The 23,421-nt window shown below is 31.1% G+C and overlaps 6 protein-coding genes across 8 annotated transcripts; 3 read left to right on the top strand and 3 right to left on the bottom strand.

The window, feature by feature from the left end:
• Nucleotides 1–1,052: 1,052 nt before the first annotated feature.
• LOC119833920 lies at nt 1,053–2,362 on the top strand. Its single transcript, XM_038358154.1, has 3 exons — nt 1,053–1,193; nt 1,285–1,842; nt 2,223–2,362. Exons 1-3 carry the CDS (start codon nt 1,102–1,104, stop codon nt 2,341–2,343), a joined length of 771 nt encoding a protein of 256 aa, XP_038214082.1. The 5' UTR covers nt 1,053–1,101; the 3' UTR covers nt 2,344–2,362.
• Nucleotides 2,363–2,540: 178 nt separating this feature from the next.
• Nucleotides 2,541–8,723, bottom strand: LOC119833979 (rho GTPase-activating protein 19). 3 transcript variants are annotated; one of them, XM_038358241.1, is made up of 10 exons: nt 8,374–8,723; nt 8,111–8,298; nt 7,761–7,970; nt 7,431–7,639; nt 6,925–7,115; nt 6,308–6,480; nt 5,714–5,859; nt 4,863–5,456; nt 4,287–4,486; nt 2,541–3,419 (listed from the first exon to the last, which is right to left on the bottom strand). In XM_038358241.1, the coding sequence occupies exons 1-10, from the start codon at nt 8,484–8,486 to the stop codon at nt 2,900–2,902; spliced, it is 2,544 nt and encodes an 847-aa protein (XP_038214169.1). In that variant the 5' UTR covers nt 8,487–8,723; the 3' UTR covers nt 2,541–2,899. The 3 variants fall into 3 exon arrangements, with proteins under 3 accessions (XP_038214169.1, XP_038214171.1, XP_038214170.1); XM_038358242.1 differs by lacking the exon at nt 2,541–3,419 and adding an exon at nt 3,534–3,709; XM_038358243.1 differs by lacking the exon at nt 4,863–5,456.
• Nucleotides 8,724–9,887: 1,164 nt separating this feature from the next.
• Nucleotides 9,888–11,457, bottom strand: LOC119833801 (U6 snRNA-associated Sm-like protein LSm1). The gene is made up of 4 exons (XM_038357986.1): nt 11,433–11,457; nt 11,158–11,274; nt 10,898–11,082; nt 9,888–10,108 (listed from the first exon to the last, which is right to left on the bottom strand). The coding sequence occupies exons 2-4, from the start codon at nt 11,213–11,215 to the stop codon at nt 9,935–9,937; spliced, it is 417 nt and encodes a 138-aa protein (XP_038213914.1). The 5' UTR covers nt 11,216–11,274; nt 11,433–11,457; the 3' UTR covers nt 9,888–9,934.
• A 1,127-nt stretch (nt 11,458–12,584) lies between these two features.
• LOC119833899 (docking protein 2) lies at nt 12,585–15,831 on the top strand. The gene is made up of 2 exons (XM_038358120.1): nt 12,585–12,842; nt 13,331–15,831. The coding sequence occupies exons 1-2, from the start codon at nt 12,759–12,761 to the stop codon at nt 14,876–14,878; spliced, it is 1,632 nt and encodes a 543-aa protein (XP_038214048.1). The 5' UTR covers nt 12,585–12,758; the 3' UTR covers nt 14,879–15,831.
• A 554-nt stretch (nt 15,832–16,385) lies between these two features.
• On the bottom strand, nt 16,386–17,143 carry LOC119833821 (DNL-type zinc finger protein-like). Its single transcript, XM_038358012.1, has one exon. The coding sequence runs from the start codon at nt 16,952–16,954 to the stop codon at nt 16,424–16,426; it is 531 nt and encodes a 176-aa protein (XP_038213940.1). The 5' UTR covers nt 16,955–17,143; the 3' UTR covers nt 16,386–16,423.
• Nucleotides 17,144–17,430: 287 nt separating this feature from the next.
• Nucleotides 17,431–22,247, top strand: LOC119833908 (MMS19 nucleotide excision repair protein homolog). Its single transcript, XM_038358129.1, has 7 exons — nt 17,431–17,676; nt 17,982–18,365; nt 18,574–18,923; nt 19,060–20,517; nt 20,727–20,993; nt 21,494–21,661; nt 21,794–22,247. The coding sequence occupies exons 1-7, from the start codon at nt 17,589–17,591 to the stop codon at nt 21,995–21,997; spliced, it is 2,919 nt and encodes a 972-aa protein (XP_038214057.1). The 5' UTR covers nt 17,431–17,588; the 3' UTR covers nt 21,998–22,247.
• Nucleotides 22,248–23,421: the final 1,174 nt, after the last annotated feature.

Raw genomic sequence — 23,421 nt, forward strand, 5'->3', positions numbered from 1 at the left:
TGGAATAAAGAATATAATTTGTAAAAGCCATTTTTGTCTTTTGTAAGGTCAAATAATTTTCATGAAATAACTACCTCTTTATTCTCTACGACTGTAATATCTGGGCTTGACTGGCTGACGTTCGTAATATGAATAGCACTTGACAGCTTGTCCCTGGTGATAAATTAATTAACTCTTCATTTTTTGTTATTGACAGAAGAATAATAAGTGGAAATACATAGTACTCTTGCTATTCACTTGTGATAATTCAGTGTTTTTCGTGATTAGGTCACGGTCGAACCATTAATAAAACATACCTAAGATGTGATCTATTTCAATGCAGTCTGCAGATCTATACTAAGAATATGAGGCTAACGATATTTTTCGCACGTGTTGATCTCAGGAACTACTAGACCGAATTCACCGTTGAATAAGTACGTTATTCAAGAGTGCTATAAGTGAACAAAACAAAAATAATACACTAGCAACGCGTTTAATTTCCAGCATATTATTTTCAAATATGAATAATAATATAAAATCATTCATTTGTTTCCATTACATTCAAACACCCGGTAGTCGGTTCCCCATCCAAGATAAGATAACAGAAGTCGTTTAACTTTGTTTACACTTTACTCCATTAAGTTTATAAGTGCGAAAACATTGATTTCATTTTAATTGTGTAAATATTGTCTTTTTTCTTTTACTTCTCTCTCTCTCTTACTCTTAAATAACCAACTTTTCCACAGACATACTTTCATATTATGCCAATCCACGTCTTTTCGTGTTTAAGGCGGTAAAGATTACCAGAAGTTAAAAAAATTTGCAATATTCAAATTGGACCCTTGTTTAGAAACGTATTTTTGTATCTATTCGTAACTAATTAAGGTTTATAATCCAATATAATATAAAATCTTCTTAACTTTCTTTAGCTGTCCTTTTTCATGCTATGTATTTGACAGAATAAAAAACAAAAATAATTGTCATCATATGGCCATCATAATGTTTAGATAACTCTTGTAAAAAAAACTATAAATCACATACATTTGACAACTTACATATTTTCAAAAATGTAGGTTCAATGCGCCTAACAATAAACAAAAAAGAAATGGTGGGTGAATCCAAATGATTGGTAAACTTGCAAAGGCAAGGAGCAACGAATGCTCTTGTCGCATTGGACGAATATGTTCATCTTGCAAGCGTAAGACCATTATAAGGTAATTGTCTCCTTTTACAATACATTTAAATATGACATATACTTTACAGCAAAACTTGTTCATAATTCATTTCAATTATGTTATTTTACAGGCCTACTATTTCAGTGGAAAAACCGAGAAACCTCCCAGTGCCGATAACTATTTCTTATTACAACCCAGCTAATCGAAGTAATCCAAAACAAAGAGAGACAGTTGTAAATTTCCTGCCGAAATCGATGCGATGGAGGTCGAGGAGGAATATTCATGAACCGCCTCCGTTAAAGAGATTGACTCCCATTTGTAGATGGTACAGACGTCGTCGCGCTCTAAATCAATTAGCAAAAGAACACGATAAAGAATTAGCAGCTATAGAGAAGAGGAAAAGAAAGGAATTTGAAGAAGAACGTTTGAATGATTTCATACGATGGGAACAGCTTAAAAGTAAAAAGACGCAATATATTCCACCCCCAAAACCGAACGATTATTTGGAGTATATACCACCACCAACACCTATCGTTCCTGTTCGAAAATTGTCATTGCCGAAGCCGAGAGAAAAAGTATTTTACATCAAAGAAACTCCTAAGCAACCCGCAAAAAAATACAAGGCACCAAAAAATATTAAATCAGCGAAAAAAAGCAAAGCATCCAAAGCTATTACGGTCAGAAAATAGTGAGTATATTTCTCTGTCAAATACTAAATTCAAAGATACGAAAAAAAATTTAAAGAGTTATTAGCCCTGAAAAAATTTAGGTATATCAATATTACATGTTCTGTTCTCTTTGCTGTAGCCATACAATTACTATATATTCATAATATACATCCTTTCTTCTGCTACTTTTGGATAAATTAATAAAATGCCTTCTGCTTGACAAATATAAGAAAACCAAGCGTTGTTTATTACTTACTGCTAACAACAGACATACAATTCAACTACATATCGTTCAATTTATTAAGATTTTGTATACGTCACCTTTGGAATACACAATATATGTAATAAAAAGTTAACTTGCATATAATTATTTTGTAATTGTTTGCTTTTTAATTTCCAGCAACCACAGACAATCAATAACGAACAAATTCGTCAATTGCTGCTACAGAATCTGTTGTCAATTCTACTGTTACTTAACTTGTATTTTATTAATAATATTCTCAGTCATCTGCCTGGTATAAATTACTCGTATATTTACAAGACTTGTTAAAATTTCAATATTGCAATGTTGCTTAAATAAAACAAAAGTGTCGTATAATATTCGTAAATTGTATTTATTTTACATTATTATAATGAACACATTATTTACAAAACGTAAACAGTATCAGTTCCCGTAGAAATTATAAAAATAACATATTTGAAGTTAAGGCACGTGGATTTAAATTACATAGGACGAAATTGTTTTATTATCAATTGAGGTAAATATTAAATGCTAGAATCCTTTTGGTTTAAAAGAAAAGAAAGAAGATAATCCACGAATGATGACAATTTAAAATTCGCTCAAGGAAGAAATTTAAGATCTTACAGAATTGCGTACACTGACGTACAAGTGAGTATTTAAATTAATATAGTATGTGATGGTATAGAAATTAAATTTAAATAAAGTCAACCAAGTTACACATGATAGTTGACATGATGGATCGCGTGCTATCTCGCTCGCACTTATGAGATCTAGTGTCTATTTCTCCTATCGTCTCCATCGGATCTCAATAATTAATTCCCTCAATATCTTTGTCTCTACAAGTCGGTTTCGCGCAATTCAAAATGTTGATTCATATTTTCCTTTTCAATTATAGTTTTTTTATTCTCAGTTGAAACGTCTATCACATCGCCGCACCTCTTACGATTTGGACTTAGTTCTATAACATTTAGATTCTTCAACGGCGATCGCATACCCTGCGAGATATTCGAATCGACTGCCAAATTACTAATCGATGATGTCAAATCCGATGGTATATTTCCATCTAGACAGTACATCAATGAGTCGGTCAATGCTTCATCATCCGATTTATTTAAAATCGATAAATCGATGGGAGTCGCAGTTAATACGGATCTGCTCAATAAATACTCTTTGAATGGTTGTGATAAGGATTTGTGTTCAATTATTTTCTCGTCACATAACGTGGTATTTAAATCAATGCGATTCCGTTTTTCATTGTTATATACATATTTTGATGCATCGCATAATAATTGACTAGTGTTTGAAGAATTTGTATCGATCATTTTTTTCGGTAAAGACGTACTTGCTGAATTTGATCTGAAAATACAAAATGTATATTTTACAAAGATACAATTTTAAAATAACTCAAATCAATCAAATGTTACATAAAAAAAATCTATCTGATTTAAATTTATGACGCATAATACGGTCTGCCCTTTTCCCAAAATTTGCCTTTAAAATATTAGTAAAGAGACAGAAATAAATACCTGAATAATTTCTTTGTCATGTTTATTTCTTTTTTTCAAGGAGTTGATATGACAACATTTTGCGGATATTTATAGTCGTCGTTTTTAACCATCAGATGACCTGTTTGCTCATTTGCTGTCCTATTGCACAAAAAATGGCAAATATTATATTGTACTCTCATCTTTCATCGCCACGCGTTTTCATATTAATTGATACTATTTCACCCCAAATTTACTTATGATAAAGAGTATTAACGTACTATAAACATATTGAATCACAATCGCCCATTCAAAGCTCTTTATAAATTGTCCGAGCGGCAATATCATACCTTATTATAATGGCGATAAAGTTCAAAGTCTATTACATCGCTCTTTAAAAAAATCCCAAATCCTTGTTTGTAATTTAAACTACAATACTTTTTCACAAATACAAAAATTCTCATAAACACAAAATTAGTAATATCATGTATTTATGTTATACTTGAAACACGAGAGGCCATAAAATTAATAATTATAATATAATGAGGTTTCATTATACGATAGACAAAGTGACCCGTATAGACCCATAACAATAACTGATTATCATAATTTATTACTTTCATACGCAATTTGATCTAATCTTATGATTTATGTTGATATATTTATATGGGATACAACAAAAATAGTTTTAAACACTTTATAACTTTTACATTAGCAATTAATACACATTATTTCATACCTGTCGCATGAATATGAAGACCTCGTCATATCGTCGTCCGAGGAGACGAAATCGCTATCATTCTTCGGAGATAGAGATTGGTAAATATCCGACTTATCTTGATCTTTTGTTACCAGCACACTTTGGTTTTCTGGTAAACTATCCCGCTGCTCTGATGTTATTATTAATGGTTTACGAGATCGTGGCGTCATTATTGATTCCTGAGAGATAAAGGAATTACAATTGTTAACAGACAGAAGTTTACTTTTTATGCACTTAATGTTCAACTAAAACTAAACTCTTACTCTTAAGGATTTAAAATGTAGTATATTCTTGTGTTTGATTTTACGCGAGTATTATACATTTAGAAATTTAAACGGATTTTAAATTAACTTAAACTAATGAAACCACCTTATAAAAAGGTTGTATCTTTATTTGATTTTTTGAGTTTTTTTTATATCTAGGAATGGTAATATTAATAGCAAATATTGATTAAGAACAGTTAAAAACATATGTGAATTATGTATGAATGTTTACGTAATGAAATGAAAACGCAAATAACAAACACAACATGCATATCTCATGCGAAGCACAAACCTGCATAGCTTTCGACAGCTTTTGCGTCGACTTCGTTATGGGCGACATTGATGCCCTCCTAAAGTTGATAGTATAAGGCGTAGCACAATCCTCGTCTAGAACGACCTCCGACATCCCAGGAGTACTTGTCAAATAATTCATTTTGAACTCTAAATCCATGTTATAAATGTTACTTTTCTTTGGCGTATCATCTGTAGTGCAAAAATCTGTGTCCGACGCGGTATCCTCATCCTCAACGCACGAAACACAAGACGTCGGCGTACTACGTATATTCATGCGCTTTTGATACTTTTTATTTTGCTGCGACACGACTTTCGATCTGAACAGTCTTGATCCTCGTTTTTTGGTATGTTTTGGTGTTTCGTCATTCGAGTCTAGCGCACTTAGATTAGGTTCAGAAACAAATTTAGGACTCAATTTCCGGGATTTATTTAACGCTCCCTCGGATAATGTGCTTTCATTGCTGGCGTCAGAATCATAATCGTCGTCCAACGATTCTGAACTTGCCATCTTATGGGCCAAGTTCTTTAGTACGATGTTTTTATGCGAAACATCTTTACTGTCATCAGAGAACTTAAATTTGCCTTTAGACTTCTGAAAATAGGCATGCGTTTAGCACGGGGTCGAAAATTAAGAAGAGAAGACAGTAAACAAACAAAGAGAGAGCATGGAGAACAGGAACAAACAAAAAAATGAATTAATGATTTAGTTAGTTATATTAATGCTGATTAACAATAGATATAGACATGTATGTACACTTTGTATGTATACATACTTGCCCGGATCTGTAGGATGAATACAGTTATAACAAATAAGCATCATATTTTGCACACAACTAACATAAAACATACCTCTTCTACAGTATGTATAGCAGAAGTAGATCCCTTCTTTGGTGTTTTGTTCAGGAGACCTTTGTTGAAAATGTGCCTTTTTATCGAATCTCCGAAACTTTTAGAACCAGCAACTTTGCCTGTCCTTTGTATTTGTATTGGTGTGCCTGAAAATTTTGTTTTGGCCATTATAAATATGAAAATTGCCTGTGTACAATATTCAAAATCAAAATCTACTATATCCTACTATAACATTATAATGTGTGTCACTCATAACTACATAATATGAACCAGAATAAAACAAAAGTTTAGAATTTTTTATTTTTCCGTAATAATCATTTTGTCTCCTGTAATACTATGAGTTACGTATGTTCTTACGAAAATGACATTCTTAAAAAAATCACATATAAATAGGTATATTTATATGTGATTTTTTTTAATCAATGTCAAAAACGACGTAAAGTTCTCAATTTATCTGGCTCTTTTTTAGTGTTTGGTCATCTATAACTATGTTATATATATTTACGTTTCTACATGTGATTAATGATATTAGATATAAGCAAACTAAACAAAATATGAGACGCATAAAAATTTTATTCAAAAATACAATCATACCATATCCATTCTGTCTGTTAAAATGTTTAACGAGTCGTCGTTTATGGTGTGAGTCAGGCAATGCTTGTATGTGCGCATACAGTTGTGCCAAGGCAGTGTCTGTGGGGTTGGTCTCGTTTTCAACGCGAGTTCTATGGCGGTCTACGAATGTGTATACTGTATTCGCTGCTGTCCTGAAAATTGCAAAATTTGCTTGGATTTATGCAATGTTGACACAGCTGAAAGTTTAATATAATTTTGAACTAAATATATAGTTTGTTGAAATTTTTTTTACTCGATTAAACTACACATATAAAACACAAGAAAATACTACATATATAAATTTAATTATATTTACAACCAAAATGATAAGATAATTGATTACTATTTATGAATAAATCGTGAGTTATGCATCATTTTTGATTGCACTGAATTTCATCACACCACCTACACACCTGGGAAAGGTTGCCTGGAAGAGATTGCTCTTGAGCAATAAGGCCGCCTTTTAGTGACAATTTATTATTTTCTTCTTCTTTCGGTGATATGTACTATAAAGAATAAATAAATAAACTTACATACTTATTCATGTCTAGCTTTAGCCTTAAACACACTTCTTCCTTCATCTGCAATATTCTTACCTGTCTGTGATACTCTCATCCAAGTCAACGTCAGGTGACATAATGCGTTTCCGTTCCCGCAACGCGAAATAAGCAGATGCGTCTGTAGCTAGTTGTGCGGGGGCTTCAAATAGACGAAACGAATGGCGTATCATGAAGCTTATAACTGGTGATAGAGCTATTGAATCTGTGTGGAAGTTCTCTGGCGATAACTGAAATAGATGTTAATTGTATATTTTTATTATTAAAGATAAATATGAATGTGAGGTTAGGTTAGGTTAGTTAAAATCAAAGGGACCAAACAAAATCAGACACTACAAAACACCTGTACTACTAAAGTATTGCTAGTGTTTATTGATGGTACAAATAACATAACAACAGCAGGCATTTTTTATCCTCTTTTTCCCTGCAATGAATGTCTGTAAATTAAAAAAAAAATGCACCAGAAGCGATGACACGCAATATCCAACCAATCATTTCAAGAAACAGAAAACTTTTGTTTGTATCACATTTTTATAGGCCATTACCTTTCTTGGACACAAAAGATGTGGAGTAAACATTGTAGCAAGAGTGTCTGGTGACATTCTATTGCTGGCTTCATTATCAGCCACAAGCCGCAGTAGACTTAGTAGCCTTTCTAGGAAACTCCTATGAGACGGTGTCAATAGTAAGAGTAATAACTGTAATGCAGTTAGTAGCTTTGTTTCTGATGACTCAGCATTGGGTGGGTATTGAGCTGAAAATTAAAATAACAATATGTTCAATCATACTCAAATTAATAATAAAATAATAAATTATTTTAAATTTTATTTGAATATTTCATCTTTTATATTTTTTTATCTTATTCAATAACAAACCTGCTAATATACAATAAGTTTGATAATACTGATCCATCAGTAACGGTTGTGGCAGCTCGGCAAGGAAACCCTTTAACACAGATGCACAGTCATGTACCGAGAATTTGCCTTCATCCAGACCAAGACTTGATCCAGTGTGTAGTAACTGCCTCAATTCTTGTTGACGACTCAATGAACCAGTGCGCCGGAATATTCCTTCTTGTGTTACATCTATAAAAATAAGAATAAAGAAAGGATGATAATTTTTCCATAATACTGTGAAGAAAAAGTTCAGTAATATCTAGGTCTCTGGTAATAAAATAAATAGAACAATATTCAGACTGTTCGTATATGGCCTTTTCTATACTCACTGTCAGATTTTGATAAAAAATCTATAAGCTCATTTAATCTAGCTATCCCTTCTTCGGTAATAGAGTTAGCTTCTGCATTATTTTTGGTAGTATTTGTATTACTTTGACTAGTATTTGTGGCAGCATTCTTTGACTTCTTATGGAAATTCCATCGAAATTGTTTTGGCTTATCCGTCGAACAGTCGACGCTATAAAGAGAGGATTATTTTAAATTTTTTAATTGTTCATTTCTTTGAAAATTACTGTTTTTGTTTAATACATACTCGTCTGTGTTTATATCTACAACGAATGATAAATGCATGCGCACTAATGTAAAAAACTGTTCCAGATTCTCCTGGCGTAGTCGTTCTATAAGTTTTATCTCGGATGTACTCATCCTAACTGATATTTTGAACAGTAAACAAAATAATAAAAAAAAAATTAGTACAAATAACTTTATATTATATCACATGTTATTTCACTTTATGGCCCTATCACTATTTACAAGTTAAATTAACACTTTATGTTCATTTTCAAAACAGTAAAATAAAACTTTTTTGTTTTAAAATAATGATAGAAAGTAGAAACTAGAAATCATCCAAGTAGAGATCCTGCATTGTTTTCAAATGTCAATTGTCACAACGGTCGTCGGTCGTAGGAAATGAGTGTTGCCACTTGCCATTGGCAATGGCAAGTAAGATACCATGCTTTGATCAACAGAAGATTCTATAATATTGGTTATATTTATTAAAATATTGTAGTATGTACTATTAGTTCTAAGTTATTATCGAATCTACCTGAAGACACACGAAAAATTTCAACAAGACAATAGGAAAAAAATACATTATATAGAAAAAATAAAACACGGAAATAAAAAAGTTAGTTAACTTTCGGGAGCGGTTGCGGATTTATATAAGAGAAACTTTTTATTCGGAATTTACGAATATTTATTATAAGTGTAGATTTTGATACACTGTTCTCTTAAGACTAACTAGATCTAATTCTATTGTCCACCGTTCCAGCGACAGGCGCGATAAGGCATTGCTGACGTTGCGTCTGGGATGGTGGCATGATTTTAGGGTTAGACATATTATATTCATAGGAGGAGCGGTTATGAGAACATAAATAGGTCACCAACAAAGAGTAGTGTAATAATACGGGTAGTCACCAACGTCCCTAGAGGGGGGGGGATACCACTCCATACTAAAATTTGATCAAAATATGACAAAGAATAGTATAATAACAGGGGATGACAACTTCCTAACAAATACAAAAAGAATTCTAAAATAATAATGAGTATGGAAAAAATACTGTAGAATTGAGAACCTTTTTTTTTTAAGTTGTTTGAATAACTCAGATGAGATGAGGGTGCTTAAGAACCAGCTCACTGGTCAAAAGGTCAGTCTCCAGAACCAAAAATCGTATCATAACACATGTTTGCGACTTGAAATTCGAACAAAAAGCAGATACGCTTTCCTATTTAAATGTTTCTACCTTGTTATTATGCTATTAGTTTGGATAGTAAAGATGTTGTTTTTGAAGCTTTGTAAACAAATAACCCAAAAATAAAGGTAATTCAAGTTAAAAAGGAAAATTATATGCAGTAAGAACAGAACAGTATTTTTTTATTGAATGTTATGTTATATATATTATTAATATATACGAAAATTGTAAATTATATGAGTAAAATCACCAAATTTAATGCAATGAGAGAATAATTATAAAACTATACCAAAATTATTATTATTAAATTTTAAAGGCATAAAAAAACAAAGTTTTGTATCTTATTCAAAATCAATTTATACATAATATTCTTATTTAATTTACATTTATTTAATTTTATAGTTAGATCATGTCATCATGCCCCAAGTCAGCTAATAAGTTGAGTCCACGATCTTTAAGTGCTTTAGATAGAAGCTTTTGCTGTTCGATTTTTGCGTCTTGTTCCCTCCGTTGAGCATCCAAAATTTCATCAACTGATACTTCAGTGAGTGGTAAATTGTCTTCCTTATCTTTATCCTAAACCAAAAAAAAAATCATCTGTACTGTAAAATATTCGGAAATAGCGCAAATAATTATGAAACAAAACAATATACAAAATTACTAATGACACAAAACAATCAAACTTTTCATCAAATTTTATCAAATGTATATATAATAGTAGGGGAGGCCAAGATGCTAAATGTGGATTTACTCAAGCTTCTCAGAAACCTATTGGAATTCTTAAATAGACAATAGCATGAAAAAAAGCCCTATAATGTTTTCAATTTTAGCAGTGGAGAAACGTTTATTGATTTTTTTTTTATAAAAAGAATAAAAAGGCTATGGAAAAACTCAAGCGCAATGGATTTTGTTATTTTTGCATGCTCTAGCATGTCACTGAAATAAAATATTGATAATTCTTACGTCTTTGATGGTAATTTTGTTGCTATGAAGAAAGGGTTAAATTAAAAAAAAATATGACTAGATTGCACCAGTTTAAGATACTAGGGGTCATTTACAACACAAGAATTCCAAATTTTGCTAATCTGAGGATTTGAGCGTAAACTTAAAAAATTATTAATATATTTTAATTTTCCATGGCTGTCTGAGCAGTACATAGTAATAGATAAGTTTCCATATTAATCTGACGTGCTCGAGTAAATCCCAAAAATCTCCTCTTGGGCTCCCCTACTATAATCAAAAAAACCCATCAATCAAAAGATTGCTTTTTTTCTTATAAAAAAATCAATTTTGGAAAAGAACTGTCTTTAATTTAATTAACGGTGATGTATACTGTATAAAAAATAATAATTTAAGTTTACTAACAATTTCCCCTAAAAGCACCACATTTTCGCCTCTCACGATAAAGATTCCTCTGGGTATGTCACCATATTCCTTGCCAACGTGAATTCGCTCAATAGTTTTATGGAGTACTAAATTGGCAAATTGGTCCACACACCGCAAATAACCAATTAATGTTCTTCCATCTCGCAGCAACACCATTAGTTTCTCTTAATAAACATGTTATTTTCGTTAATAAAAGTTTGTATATACAAAAACAAATTAATGATTATTACAAAACATACTGTCCAATTCATCAAGCAAATGAGCAGTACCGGCCAAGGGATTTAAGTTATTAGACATTCTACGCAATTGACAAAATATCGTTGAAATTATGTTTAGCTTTTTTCAACTATTAACATTTAATTCAATTCAATTTTATTTTATGAATGGCAGTGCTGTGTTGCCACAATTTTGCCAATGTCACGTTGTGGATAGTTTTACATCTGAGATTTATAAGAGGCTCAAAAGTATCCGTCAAGCGCAGATATCACAACACAAAAATGAAACACATTAACATTTATTTTCTCAAAATGTGTCGATTTCGTTTATTATTCGATCAAATCAAATGACATTTGACAAATTCAACGTCAAATTTAGTGATCTAACCACAGATTAAGAACTAGTTTGTTTAGACTTTGGTCCCAGTTGTTAAATATCATATAAGTGAGTGCTACGAAAGAAATCCACTACGAAGGTATAGATAACATAATATTATTCATGAAAGTAGAAGGAAAATAGTTACATATCAGTTACCCGTCATAGAAATATATGCCTACCTACGAAAATTAAAAATGTTAGACAATTCGCACTTCACAAACAACCATTATCAACTGGATTATGGGTGTTAAACAACTGATAGAATTCTTTTATTCGTAGGGGACCGATGTCATTTAAATTATTATTATATTTTTTTTAATGCCATAATTAGAACAGTATGAAGTTTCACAATAAAAAAAAATTAATCAAAAGTTTATTGCTTCAAACATTTTCACACAATATACAATTTAAATTACATGATATGCAGAAGTAAAAGGCTGCGTCTCAGCTATTGCTGCCCAGGACTAGAGGGTATGAGACAGCACTGATTTTCAGACGCCCCTTATAATTATAACTAGCGGTCCGCCCCGGTTTCCTCAATAAACGGGCTATCTAACACTGAAAGAGATTTTTCAAATCAGACCAGTAGTTCCTGAGATAAGTGCGTCCAAATAAACAAATTTTTCAGCTTTATAATATTACTAGCTGCGCCCTGCGGTTTCACCCGCGTACGTCCGTATCCCGTAGGAATATCGGGATAAAAAGTTATAGCCTATACACCATTCCAGTTGTCCAACTATCTACGTTCCAAATTTTATTGCAATCGATTCAGTAATTTTTGCGTGAAAGAGTAACAAACACACACACATCCCTACAAACTTTCGCGTTTATAATATTAGTAAGATAGAATATTAGTATATTAGTATAGATTACTATTAAACAAAAACGCATTTTTCTATTACGTAGGCACCTAGTTATTATGTTATTAAATTTCAAACGAATATTTAAATTTTAAACCATATAATATTAACGAGAATAAGAACTATCTGAATTCTCATAATTGAATAAGTACATAGGTGTTAAGAGAGACTTAAGAAGGGATTACTGAAGTTTTTTTTTCAGGCAACACTGCTTTTCTTTCCTTCAAAATTTGGTATTTTTGTGCTTTTTTTTGTTTGAACTGTAAAATATTTATCTATTATAAAAAAATACAACCCAGTATTATGATATGCCAACAATTGTGTGATTAAATAAAATGTGCATATAATACAATTGAATTAAAACTCTATTTTCATTGTATATCAAAATGGAACAAGACGACGAGATAAAATCGGGTTGCTTATTATTTCCGCCAGCCGGGGGAAATGTTTTTAGCAAATTTCCAAAAAAGGTTTGTTTATATAGATCATTCAAATAGTTTCTTTTATATCTCAAAATTAATTTAGTTTTTATGATGTTATAACAAACACGCGGTGAAGTACAGTTATGACAGTGCTTTTATGCTTTCTAATGACTCAGTCTTACAGACTGAACATATACGACAAACAATAAAATACAAATATAGCAAGTGTTTTTGTATTTAGTGATCGTTACATTGGATAGCTGTTTTCCCTATCATATTAATTTGATCTTTCCCCTCTCATATTAAATTGATCTTTTTTCATAATAATAATCTATAAATCATGAGAACACTCTTTTTGTTAAATACTTAAATGAAACTCAGCTTATGGACTTCTGGCTTTCAGCCTTTAAATTATCTTTGCAAGTGCCTATATAGAAGATGGGTAGTGTTAGTTCAAAATTTTCATAAGATTTTTGAATTTGTTTCCAGAATATTTATTATTTCTATTATTCTTTATTACTATTATAATATTTCAGAAAAACTGGCAACAAAAATACTGTATATTATTCAATGCAAGTAAGCAAGGCATTGAAAGGCTGGAAATATATGATAATAAAGATGAAGTGACTACTGGTGCTATACCCAAAATAATTACTCTAGAAAATTGTATTAAAATTACACATACTAGTCCAAACACAATTACCATTTTTACTAAGTCTCTCACGCAACAAATATGTGCTCCATCAGAAGCAGAAACCTTAGAATGGGTGACAGCTCTACAATCTGTGGCATTCAGAGGCAGATCATCAAGTCCAATTAGTTGTGATGAAGATAATGACCTCTATTGCTCCTCAGGTGAAGGAGTATTTTCTGTAAAGTTATGTGCGTCAGAAGCTTCAACAAGATGTGGTTTAGAATCTATAAGATATATACTTCTGCTCACAGCAACAGCCATTGAGTTGAGGGATGCAAATGATAATAAACTGTATGCAACTTGGCCATATAGGTATATAAGACGCTATGGTTATAGACAGGGTAAATTTACATTTGAAGCTGGAAGAAAATGTGACACAGGTGAAGGAATTTTTCATTTAGAGCATCCAAATCAATCAGAAATATTCAAGTGTTTGTCATTAAAGATGAAGACAATGAAGCAGATGATTGGTAATGATAATTTACATAGTCCTGAACATTCTGAGTTTAATATTCAACCCAGCATTAACTTGTTTCCTGGTTCAAGGAGTCCGTTAGTAGCAGCTAGGCCTGATGATCTGAATTTGAGTTCCCTTTCATTTAAAAGTGCTTCAGTTACCAGTCAACAGACTTCAAGCACTGATAGAGACACAGCTCCACTATTAATGCCAAAACCAGCTCTTAAACCGAAACCTCAAAAGCCACCACGTAAAATAATCAATGTTCCAAAAGCTAAAGATATTACAAGTTCAACTGATGAAAGTATTGATTTTGGAAGATACAGAAAGCTTGATAATTATGAACCTATAGAGCAAATCAAGAAAGAAAGTCCATTAGTGCCATATGATAAAATAGAAGTGAGAAATGAAGCTTGGAAAACATTAGGTATAGATGATCCTGATCATACCGAGTTTACCCCAAACTTAGGTGACAGTCCAAACTGTATGAAACTTATATCTAGGTCTCAAGATAATTTAAATACATCTGGGCCAGAATCATCAAGGATTATTTTATTACCAAGTCCTGTTGTTGATCCAGAAGATGAAAATTATGATAGATTACAGTATTTTGGGTCAACTAGTAAACTCAATAAGTCATCTAAGTACAAAAAAATTGAAGCTAGACCTACAACATTGGCTTTGAATGATTCCAAAAATAAAGATACCTGGAATGACTATGATGAAGTGGAAAATGTTATGCAAACAGCTAGACTAGCAGATGATTCACATCTAGGGTATGGAATGATCCGGAAACCGAACACACCAGGCCCTCAAGTGCCTACAGCTGCACAAGCTCAAGTACTTCAAAACCAAATTGGCTTGGAAGATGTGACACATAATAATTGCAATGGAACTGATTATGCAATTGTTAGCCGTCCAAAACGAGTATAATAGAGATTAGATATTTAAGACTGAAAATACAATGAATTTTAGTTGATTGAATAAATTTGAAAATAATTTTTTTTTGTGAAAATGTCACTGTCAGTGCTTAAAATTTTTGAAAATCTAATAAATCTTGATCATTTAATATTGTGACATTTGAACTTTTATATTTTAATGCAGAAAAGATATGTTACTTCTTCTTACTACTATCTTGGAATAAGATTTTAGCTGTTTTGTACATATAGAACACTTTTTACTCCCAAGAATTTTCATTCAATGTTCATAGGATTTAATTATTCTGATATATTTTTATTGACAATTTTTAATGCCATGCTTGGATATTTTCTAAATAGTGAGTGATTTTATGGATACCATTTGTTGTGATATAAAATTCCATCTATGAAATGTTTATATTTTGTCTAAGAGATATATTTGGAATCTGCAATTTAAAATTGAAGACTGTTCAAGCATTCCTTGTAGCATACATACATGTAATGTAAATTTAGATTATTTTTAAAAGTATTTTTATTGTTTTAACGAATTTTCATGTAACTATGTGATTTCTCAGTGCCTTGTATTTCTAGTATTATTATCTGTTAGTTCAGATCTGATATAATTTAATTATAAGATAATTTTTTACCTTTTATGGTGATTTTTATAAATTTACAACATATTAAGTAATGTTAATATTTTTAGAAAGGAAATTTATGAAATGGTGATTTAGATTTAATTCTATGGAAAGTTAGTGTTAGCAACAAAATTCAAACTCTGATTTATACATTTAGTAATTCTAAATGCATATTTCCTATGTTTGATTACCATCTGGTGCCAATATAAGTACAATAATTAGCTTGAAAGTGTTTTTTTATAAAATAAGCACAAATATATAACCATTATTAGTACATAATCCTTGTTTATAGTAAGTTTTGCCATATACAAAATATTTAGGAATATGATTAAGATTTAAATAAAACACCTAATCGACAAAAATAAATATCATTTTGCAAAGATGTACCTTGTTTTTTCTTTATAATTCTATGATGCAACAAATTGCTGTTATGGTTAGGCATTGAATAGCTACTATGCTGTATGGTTATCTATAGCTGTAATGCTATTTTAAATATAATGCTAAATTAAAGTAAATTTTTTTCTCTAAAAGGTGCTGCATAACATGTAAAGTTACATTACATACATTTTTGTTTTAAGTCCTATACTATAAGCCTATGTTGTAATCTTCTTGGTTTTGGGTTTAAGAAGTTTGTTGAAATGTGGGTAAGATGAGAGTAAGGAATAAGGTGTTAAATTCCTTTGTTAGCAAATCATAGATACAAGTTTAACAAAAGCTTTTAACAAGAAATTAACAAATATGAAGGTATTTTTTTAAAATCAGAGGATCATAGACCAGAAAATTTTCAGAAAAATAACATTTCCATTTATTGAAAATAAAAACTAAACAACAAACATTTCTAAAACAATTTATTACAAATATACTTTTGCAATAATTAAAACAATCTTAAAATAATAATAAATTTACTAAAAATTACTATGATAAGGTTATCCAATTACCTCCTGCTTTTCTGTAATACCTTGATTTTTAACTATTTCCTTAGCTATGAATTCCAAATCTTTAGATAAGATTTTTTGAACTGTTTCTCCTTTCTCAGCCATAATATCTTCAATGTTTTTCTTACCATTCATGTCTGTAAACCAATTCAGGTTATCTGCTATCAAATGTTTGTTTTCACAACCATCACAAATAACTATAACAACTCCTTTGTAATAGGCTAATTTAGAGATAAATTTGGCGTTTCTAGTATTACATTTCTTGCATGTGAACATTAATTGGAATTTTCCTTCAGTTTTAATCGCTTCGGGCGTAAGTGCTGCTTCGTTAAACTTTGCGACACATGTGCTGAAATTTCGTGGTGATTGAACTTTGGGAGTTGACGTTGAAAGCGGCGCTGAAACTATTGCTAATCGTCGGCCAAGAAATGAATTCCCATTACTGGGAAAAAACACCAGATTGTTTAACAAACGAGGCTTGTGGTATTTAACAACAAAATCCATTAAAATTCTATGCGACATCTTTATTTTTTCAGATATACGTTGATTAAATTTGTAATTCAAACTTTTGCATTCGCATTACACACAAACTTCTCTATTTTCTTTTTTATGAAGTGCTTAATAGTTAATTTTCTAAACATTGCATCAGTTTTCACTTTTCAGTTGGGTTTTACTTTTTTTTAATCATCAGCTGGTGACAGTGACACTTTATACTGCACAGATCTTTAATAGGTTTATCTATAACAGGATCATCTTAATGCGAACTATTTACTAATTAAATTTATTTTTCAACCAGAACTAGAAACTTCTTTGTACCTATTGTACAAAGTTTTGATTGAGAATAGCTACGTTATAACACGCTAAGTAGTAAGTAAGTAAGAACTCCCGCACACTGAAAATATTAAAATAGCTAACCTAACCTACCTAAGAACTGAACGCAATATTACAAGACGTCAAATGTCAAAATTTTAATACATAATATGTCAATTATCACATGACATTCACATAACCAAAAAAAGTAATCTAAATTAAATTTGCGTGTAAACACATAAATAAAACCAGAAATATTAACGGTTATTACTGATATAAAAGATTTTAGCATCATTATTGCGTTAAATAATTGAATAAACAAGGGGATTAATTTGTTTTGATAGAGATGGAACCAATTTGGTTCAAACCTGATTTGGCTGAAGAAATAATTAATCAAAATGATATATTTAATGAAACGCATAGCATTATTACAGGTAATTTATTTGAAATCACTACCTGATATACATATCAGGTATACTACAGTATAAATTGAATAAATATTAATTTTGATAACCTTTGTAATAATATATTTATAGTCCATACATAAAAATCAGAATTACTTATATTATTTAAATATTGTTCATAGTCTATGTATAGTATTGTTAAAAACTGTTTAACATTTGATATCTATTAACAGAGAAATTGTTTAGTTTAATAGTAAGCTAAAAAATGTATAGATATTTTGTGTATTAACTTAAAAATAAAAAAAAATTGTATGCACTTAATTTATTCATTGTAGACATAGTGTCCGGCTACCTTGATATAACAAAAATTGTGGAAAATATGGGTGGAGCTCTGACAAACAAAGACGCGGCAAACAGAGAAAAGGGAATGAGATTTTTTACAAAAATATTAAAAGAGCTGCCTAGAGACTATTTATCGGAAGTGCAAATCAATTTTATATCAAAGTTTTATATAGACCGGTTGAAAGATAACCACAGAGTAATTCCGGCAGTACTAGAGGGATATTTGACTCTAATCGAAATGAAGAACTATAATTTTGGACTCAGTGCTGAGTACTTTACTGTGTTGTTCAGAGAAGTTGCATGCCAATCACAGCTGCGACAAGACAGGCAGAATATTTATATGACAATACAAACATTGTTAGACAAAGATATTGAATGTAAGTAAAGGATATAAATCTTATCATCTGTAGATTAAGGATTTTTGATTTTTCTTTATTCAATTAAATAAAATAAAAATGAAATAATGTAATACTGTAAATAACAAAATGTAATGCTAAATAGTAACAAGTAATTAAATAAAGTTTGATCAAAAATTGCTGTTCTTTAATTACAATAAACATAATAATCATTTACTAAACATTCCAGGTTTGAAACAGTTAGGTCCAGATTTTGTGTATGGTGTTATTTCTGCAATAGATGGTGAAAGGGATCCAAGAAACTTATTGTTTCTCTTCAGTTTCTTACCAAAGTTCCTAGCAAACATTTCACTTGGCCATTTAGTGGATGAGATGTTTGAAGTGATATCATGTTACTATCCAATTGACTTCCACCCATCGCCTGATGATCCAGCTGCTGTATCGAGGGATGATCTGGCTAAAGCACTATGCCCATGTCTCTGTGCTGTTCAAGAGTTTGGTGAACAATGCCTGGTGTTGTTAATAGAGAAGTTAGATTCTAGTTTGAGGATTGCAAAGTTGGATTCGTTAAATTTGCTGGTTAGTTTATAGTATTTTCTTTTTTTAAAGTACCTTGCTGTTGTACTAAGAAATACATGTTCAATTTTGTTTCTTTTTTTAAGTTTTTTAACAAGATTTTTATGTTTTTAATACCAATTAAATATTTTTGTTTTAGGCTGAGAGCTGTAAAACATTTAAACCTTCAACTTATAGTCCATTTGTAAAAGCATTGTGGTCTTCAATACATAGAGAAATATATCAAAAGACTGATGAAGAGCTGATAATTGTAGCTCATGAAGCTTTATCTGCGTTAGTAGCTAATTTGGCAACTTCAGCTAACACTGATCAGTGTTTTGAAAATTTTGTTAAAGGGATACTTATATCCATGCAAACATCTTTAGCAGATTCAAATACAGTGTCCCAATTTGTTCAAGCATCAAGAGTTTTGTTAACAACCGCAAATAGTTCAAAAGAATCTTGTATCATCGTAACACAGTCTATGATTCCAGCAATTGTTGCATATTATGGTTTCAAAACATCACTTAAACTTCAGGTATCTAGCCTAGAATTTTTGGGTGATATGTATGATTTGGCAAAGAAATGGGATGTTTTAAATAATGTTGAAAAACAAATTGAAGAAATACCTACACTTTGCCTCACAGCTGTTAGTGAACCAGAGAAGGAACATCAAATAGCAGGATTTAAAACTTTGATTAGAGCCATTGAGGCCTTGAAATCTGAATTAGTGTTGCCATTTGTTGAAATATTAATACATGTTGTACAGCATTCTGAAGATGATGAAGTTCTACTCGTTACTGTTGAAACTGTACATGCAATTGCTAGGAAATTCCCTGAGCTTATAATGGATTTAGTAGTCAAAGGAAAATGTAGTATAGAAAATATTGGCAATGACAAGATTATGCTACAAAAACGCTTAAATTTACTGTCAAACTTAGCAAGTATAGACGATTTCACTAAAGTTATTATTGAGGAGATGCTTCAAATTATAACTGTGAGTGACGAAAATTCCATCAATGTTGTAAAGGCTTTGAGTGGTTCAATTTCTAACACAAGCTTATACACACATGAAAAAGTATCTCAGATTGAAAGTGATCATGGCTTAATAGATTCTATATTAAACTGGTTACTAAAAGAAATTAAAACAGCATCTAAAGAATCTCTAGAACACGGCTACATGCTAATATCGAATACAATGTGTAGCTTACCTGCTGAGAAACAGATGGCCATTTTAGAGAAACACAGTTCAGGAATTGTTGACAAATGTAAAAGTGAGGATTTGTATTTTCCGCTACTAGAGTGTTTGTACCGATCATTACATAAGAGTGTAACTTGTCAAACATTTAACAATATAATGACGCTATCTCTATCAACAGCTTTAAACAGTGAAAATGAATATGTTAGGACTAAAGCATGTTGTTTGGTAGCACACTTTTTAAATAAGGCAGACTATGGACAGAAATTTGAATTGTCATATGAGTTATTGAAGAATTATTTATCATCATGCAGTAAAGATAATCAAAATTTGTGTTCACCTTTAATACAGTTATTTGCATGGATCACAAAGGCCTTAATTTTGAGAGGGAGCGATACATTTATGTTTTGGTTACAAAAGGTATGTTGAATATATTCATTGAAATGATTTACTAAAATATTTAATTTTAAATCGAAACATGTTTAAGTCTTATTCAATTATACTCAATTATTCATCAAAATAAAAATTGCGATATTCTTTTTCATCTAATAGCACAAGCACTATTTTTTAAATTATTATATTTTACATGGTTTTAAATGTTTTATAACCTGCTTTTTGTTTATTTACAGTTACTACTTACCATTGCAAACCCAGATTGCTGTAAGCAAGGTTCAGAAGCAATAAAACTCATTATGTCCGATTACCCAGACAGTTTGAATTCCAGGCTACACTGTCGTACAAGTATACTTTATAAACAGAGAATGTTTCAGTCCTTTGCTATGTTGGCTGATAAATTGGGCCCTTTTAATGAAGAAACTAAAGAGGCATATTTATTAAGTTGGGCATATGTGCTAGAAAAAGCGCCGAAAACAGTTCTTAAAAATGAGGTCTCTAAGGTACGCGAATAAACTCTTATTATAAGTACCTAAGTGAAAAAATCGTATACAAGGATAGTAAGCATCTAAAATAATACAGGCTATTTCAAATTGTCTTTACATCAGACAAGCCAACAAGCCATTTGTCTTCCTAGAAAGTAAATTTATGTGCACCAATGCTATTTTGTGGATTCATATTAGGATAAGATAAACACATGTCTTTTTTCAGTCATAAAAACATTAAGTTATCTGTGATAACCAAAATTTCGTAATAGCCCATAATGTTTTTAGCCCATTCATTCTAAAATACAAAAACTTTAGCTCTAAAGAACTTTAAAGCAGTTTTCAAGGTGTGCTCAAAATCTACATTGTGTGTGAATGTTTACGGAGAGGAACTACCATTCAAATTCATTCCTTGATAAGCAGACCTCGATAAATTCGAGAGTTGAGATTTATTTATTCATTTTTTTAGATTTAACATAAAGGCATGTGATTTTAACTATTATTATGTTATTTTTTAGGTCATACCGTTGGTAGTAGATGGTTTGGACTATGATAATAAAGATTTGCTTATAGTAATGATAGATATCCTAATTTACTTTGTGGAAGCTACGAATCTCATTGTAGCGCAGAGTCTACAGACAATCCTACCCCGACTTGTTAAGTTATCTGGATATATGAAATCAATGGTAAGATTTTCTTTATTTTATATTATGTACGTGACAGATCTTCATTAATAATAATCCATTATTTTATCGTTCTATCATTCAACAATTTTCTTTGTAACATGCGTTAACTGCTTTAATTCTTTTTTTCCTTAGGACGTACGAATAAAGAGCCTGCAATGCCTTTATGAGATTGCAAATTCCTATAAAACGGCGTTGTTGTTACCATATAAAAGCGAAATATTATTTGATTTGGCGCCATCTCTTGACGATAAAAAGCGACTTGTGCGCAATATGGCCGTTCGCGCGCGAACAAGATGGTATCTCGTTGGCGCTCCTGGTGAAGATAAAGCTGAATAGACAAAAAAAAAAAACTATCAATTATCTGAAATTAAATTAAGAATATAATATTCTGTATCAAACAAGAAAAGGATCTTGCAGCACACTATTGTGTAGTTATCAAAAAGGTTGTATGCGAAAATTCTTCTGTACATTTAGTATTGACTTTCTGATGAAATCAGATAATTGCGTTTATAGTACTGAATTGTTAGTTGAATATTGCTGTATTTATTCGCGATTGTTATTCTTGAATAAATAATTATAATTTATAGTTTTTGAAATTTTTGTTATGTGCATTGGAAGATGAATTGCGAGTTTAATCACTTCGTCTTCATGTTATGTTAAAGTTGACATCTGAGAAGAGTTTGACAAATGTTTTGAATTCCAAAAAAAAAACTACGACCAAAGAGTATGATCCCCATTTCTCTTACTATAGTATTATTACTAATGTAAATATAATTCATGAGGGTTGAAAAGAAGCTTAAAGATATGCATTTGGAACCCACTCTAAGGATTAGTTGTGAAAATCCTTGGCCACTAACAATTTGATTTGAATTTGCATAATCTCTTATCGCGTTCCAACGTTTGCCGCACTTTAAATGTTAATGAAGGGTCTAAGGATAGGGTTTTAATACGTTACAGACTATAAAAGTGCTCCGGATTCTTTATTGCCCATTCTTTCGATCTTGGTCAATGTATTATTCAGCAGAAAGCGGCAACCTGTAACAGGACTATCAATTGTAAAGGTGAGGTTTGTTTTCTAACTCCTAAATTCGCTTTTATTTTATATTTTAAAGTCTCCATTTTATATATAACTAGCTACACCCGGCAAACGTTTATTCTTACTCTGATCATTTAGAGGTATGAAAAAAGATGTTAGCCGATTCTCAAACATACCCGATATGCACACAAAATTTCATAAGAATCGGTCAAGCCGTTTCGGAGGAGTATGGCAATGAAAACTGTGACACGATAATTTTATATATTAAGAAAGGTATCGGCTTCGCCATAGTGGAGCCAGACTATACAAAAAAAGAAAGTAACCTACGTTGCACAGCGATATTTATAGGTGAATTTCCATGTGAGTGTCCCCTTGATAGGTACGAGGTAGATAGTAGCATTTAACACCCTTTTCACGGATTCCTTTTATTGAAACTAAATCACCCTTCTGTGTCCTTTTTTGTTAGTATCCGAAATAAAAACCCATGCGCACGTACTTATTACTTATATAATTGTATTTAAGCTTCATGTTCTCAAATATAATAATCCACATGCTATGTTCTACGATATTAAATAAACAGGACGTTATTATGCAAAATTTTAATTGAATTACTGGACTGGATTAGTCTTACTAATCCTTGAAAAGGTCCGTAATACTGTCGCATTAGTCGTCTAGGGACCCATTTCCGAACTGACTTGCTATGTGCTTCTGAATACAAATCTTG

Source organism: Zerene cesonia, chromosome 18 (assembly GCF_012273895.1).
Source record: "Zerene cesonia ecotype Mississippi chromosome 18, Zerene_cesonia_1.1, whole genome shotgun sequence".
NCBI classification, from domain to species: Eukaryota; Metazoa; Arthropoda; class Insecta; order Lepidoptera; family Pieridae; genus Zerene; species Zerene cesonia.

Bases quoted from the DNA above. Each gene is read 5' to 3' on its own strand.
- LOC119833801 (XM_038357986.1), bottom strand. From the start codon at position 11,215: ATGTCTAATAACTTAAATCCCTTGGCCGGTACTGCTCATTTGCTTGAT. The intron at 11,083-11,157 runs GTATGTTTTGTA...ATGTTTATTAAG, and splicing joins TTTGCTTGATGAATTGGACA to AGAAACTAATGGTGTTGCTG. The intron at 10,109-10,897 runs GTTAGTAAACTT...TTTTTGGTTTAG, and splicing joins TGGTGCTTTTAGGGGAAATT to GATAAAGATAAGGAAGACAA.
- LOC119833979 (XM_038358241.1), bottom strand. From the start codon at position 8,486: ATGAGTACATCCGAGATAAAACTTATAGAACGACTACGCCAGGAGAAT. The intron at 4,487-4,862 runs GTTTGTGCTTCG...TTTATCTCTCAG, and splicing joins AGCTGTCGAAAGCTATGCAG to GAATCAATAATGACGCCACG. The intron at 3,420-4,286 runs GTATGAAATAAT...TTGTATTTTCAG, and splicing joins TCTTCATATTCATGCGACAG to ATCAAATTCAGCAAGTACGT.
- LOC119833908 (XM_038358129.1), top strand. From the start codon at position 17,589: ATGGAACCAATTTGGTTCAAACCTGATTTGGCTGAAGAAATAATTAAT. The intron at 18,924-19,059 runs GTTAGTTTATAG...TTTTTGTTTTAG, and splicing joins TGGATTCGTTAAATTTGCTG to GCTGAGAGCTGTAAAACATT. The intron at 20,994-21,493 runs GTACGCGAATAA...GTTATTTTTTAG, and splicing joins TTAAAAATGAGGTCTCTAAG to GTCATACCGTTGGTAGTAGA.
- LOC119833821 (XM_038358012.1), bottom strand. From the start codon at position 16,954: ATGTCGCATAGAATTTTAATGGATTTTGTTGTTAAATACCACAAGCCT.
- LOC119833899 (XM_038358120.1), top strand. From the start codon at position 12,759: ATGGAACAAGACGACGAGATAAAATCGGGTTGCTTATTATTTCCGCCA. The intron at 12,843-13,330 runs GTTTGTTTATAT...ATAATATTTCAG, and splicing joins TTAGCAAATTTCCAAAAAAG to AAAAACTGGCAACAAAAATA.
- LOC119833920 (XM_038358154.1), top strand. From the start codon at position 1,102: ATGATTGGTAAACTTGCAAAGGCAAGGAGCAACGAATGCTCTTGTCGC. The intron at 1,194-1,284 runs GTAATTGTCTCC...GTTATTTTACAG, and splicing joins AAGCGTAAGACCATTATAAG to GCCTACTATTTCAGTGGAAA. The intron at 1,843-2,222 runs GTGAGTATATTT...TTTAATTTCCAG, and splicing joins GCTATTACGGTCAGAAAATA to CAACCACAGACAATCAATAA.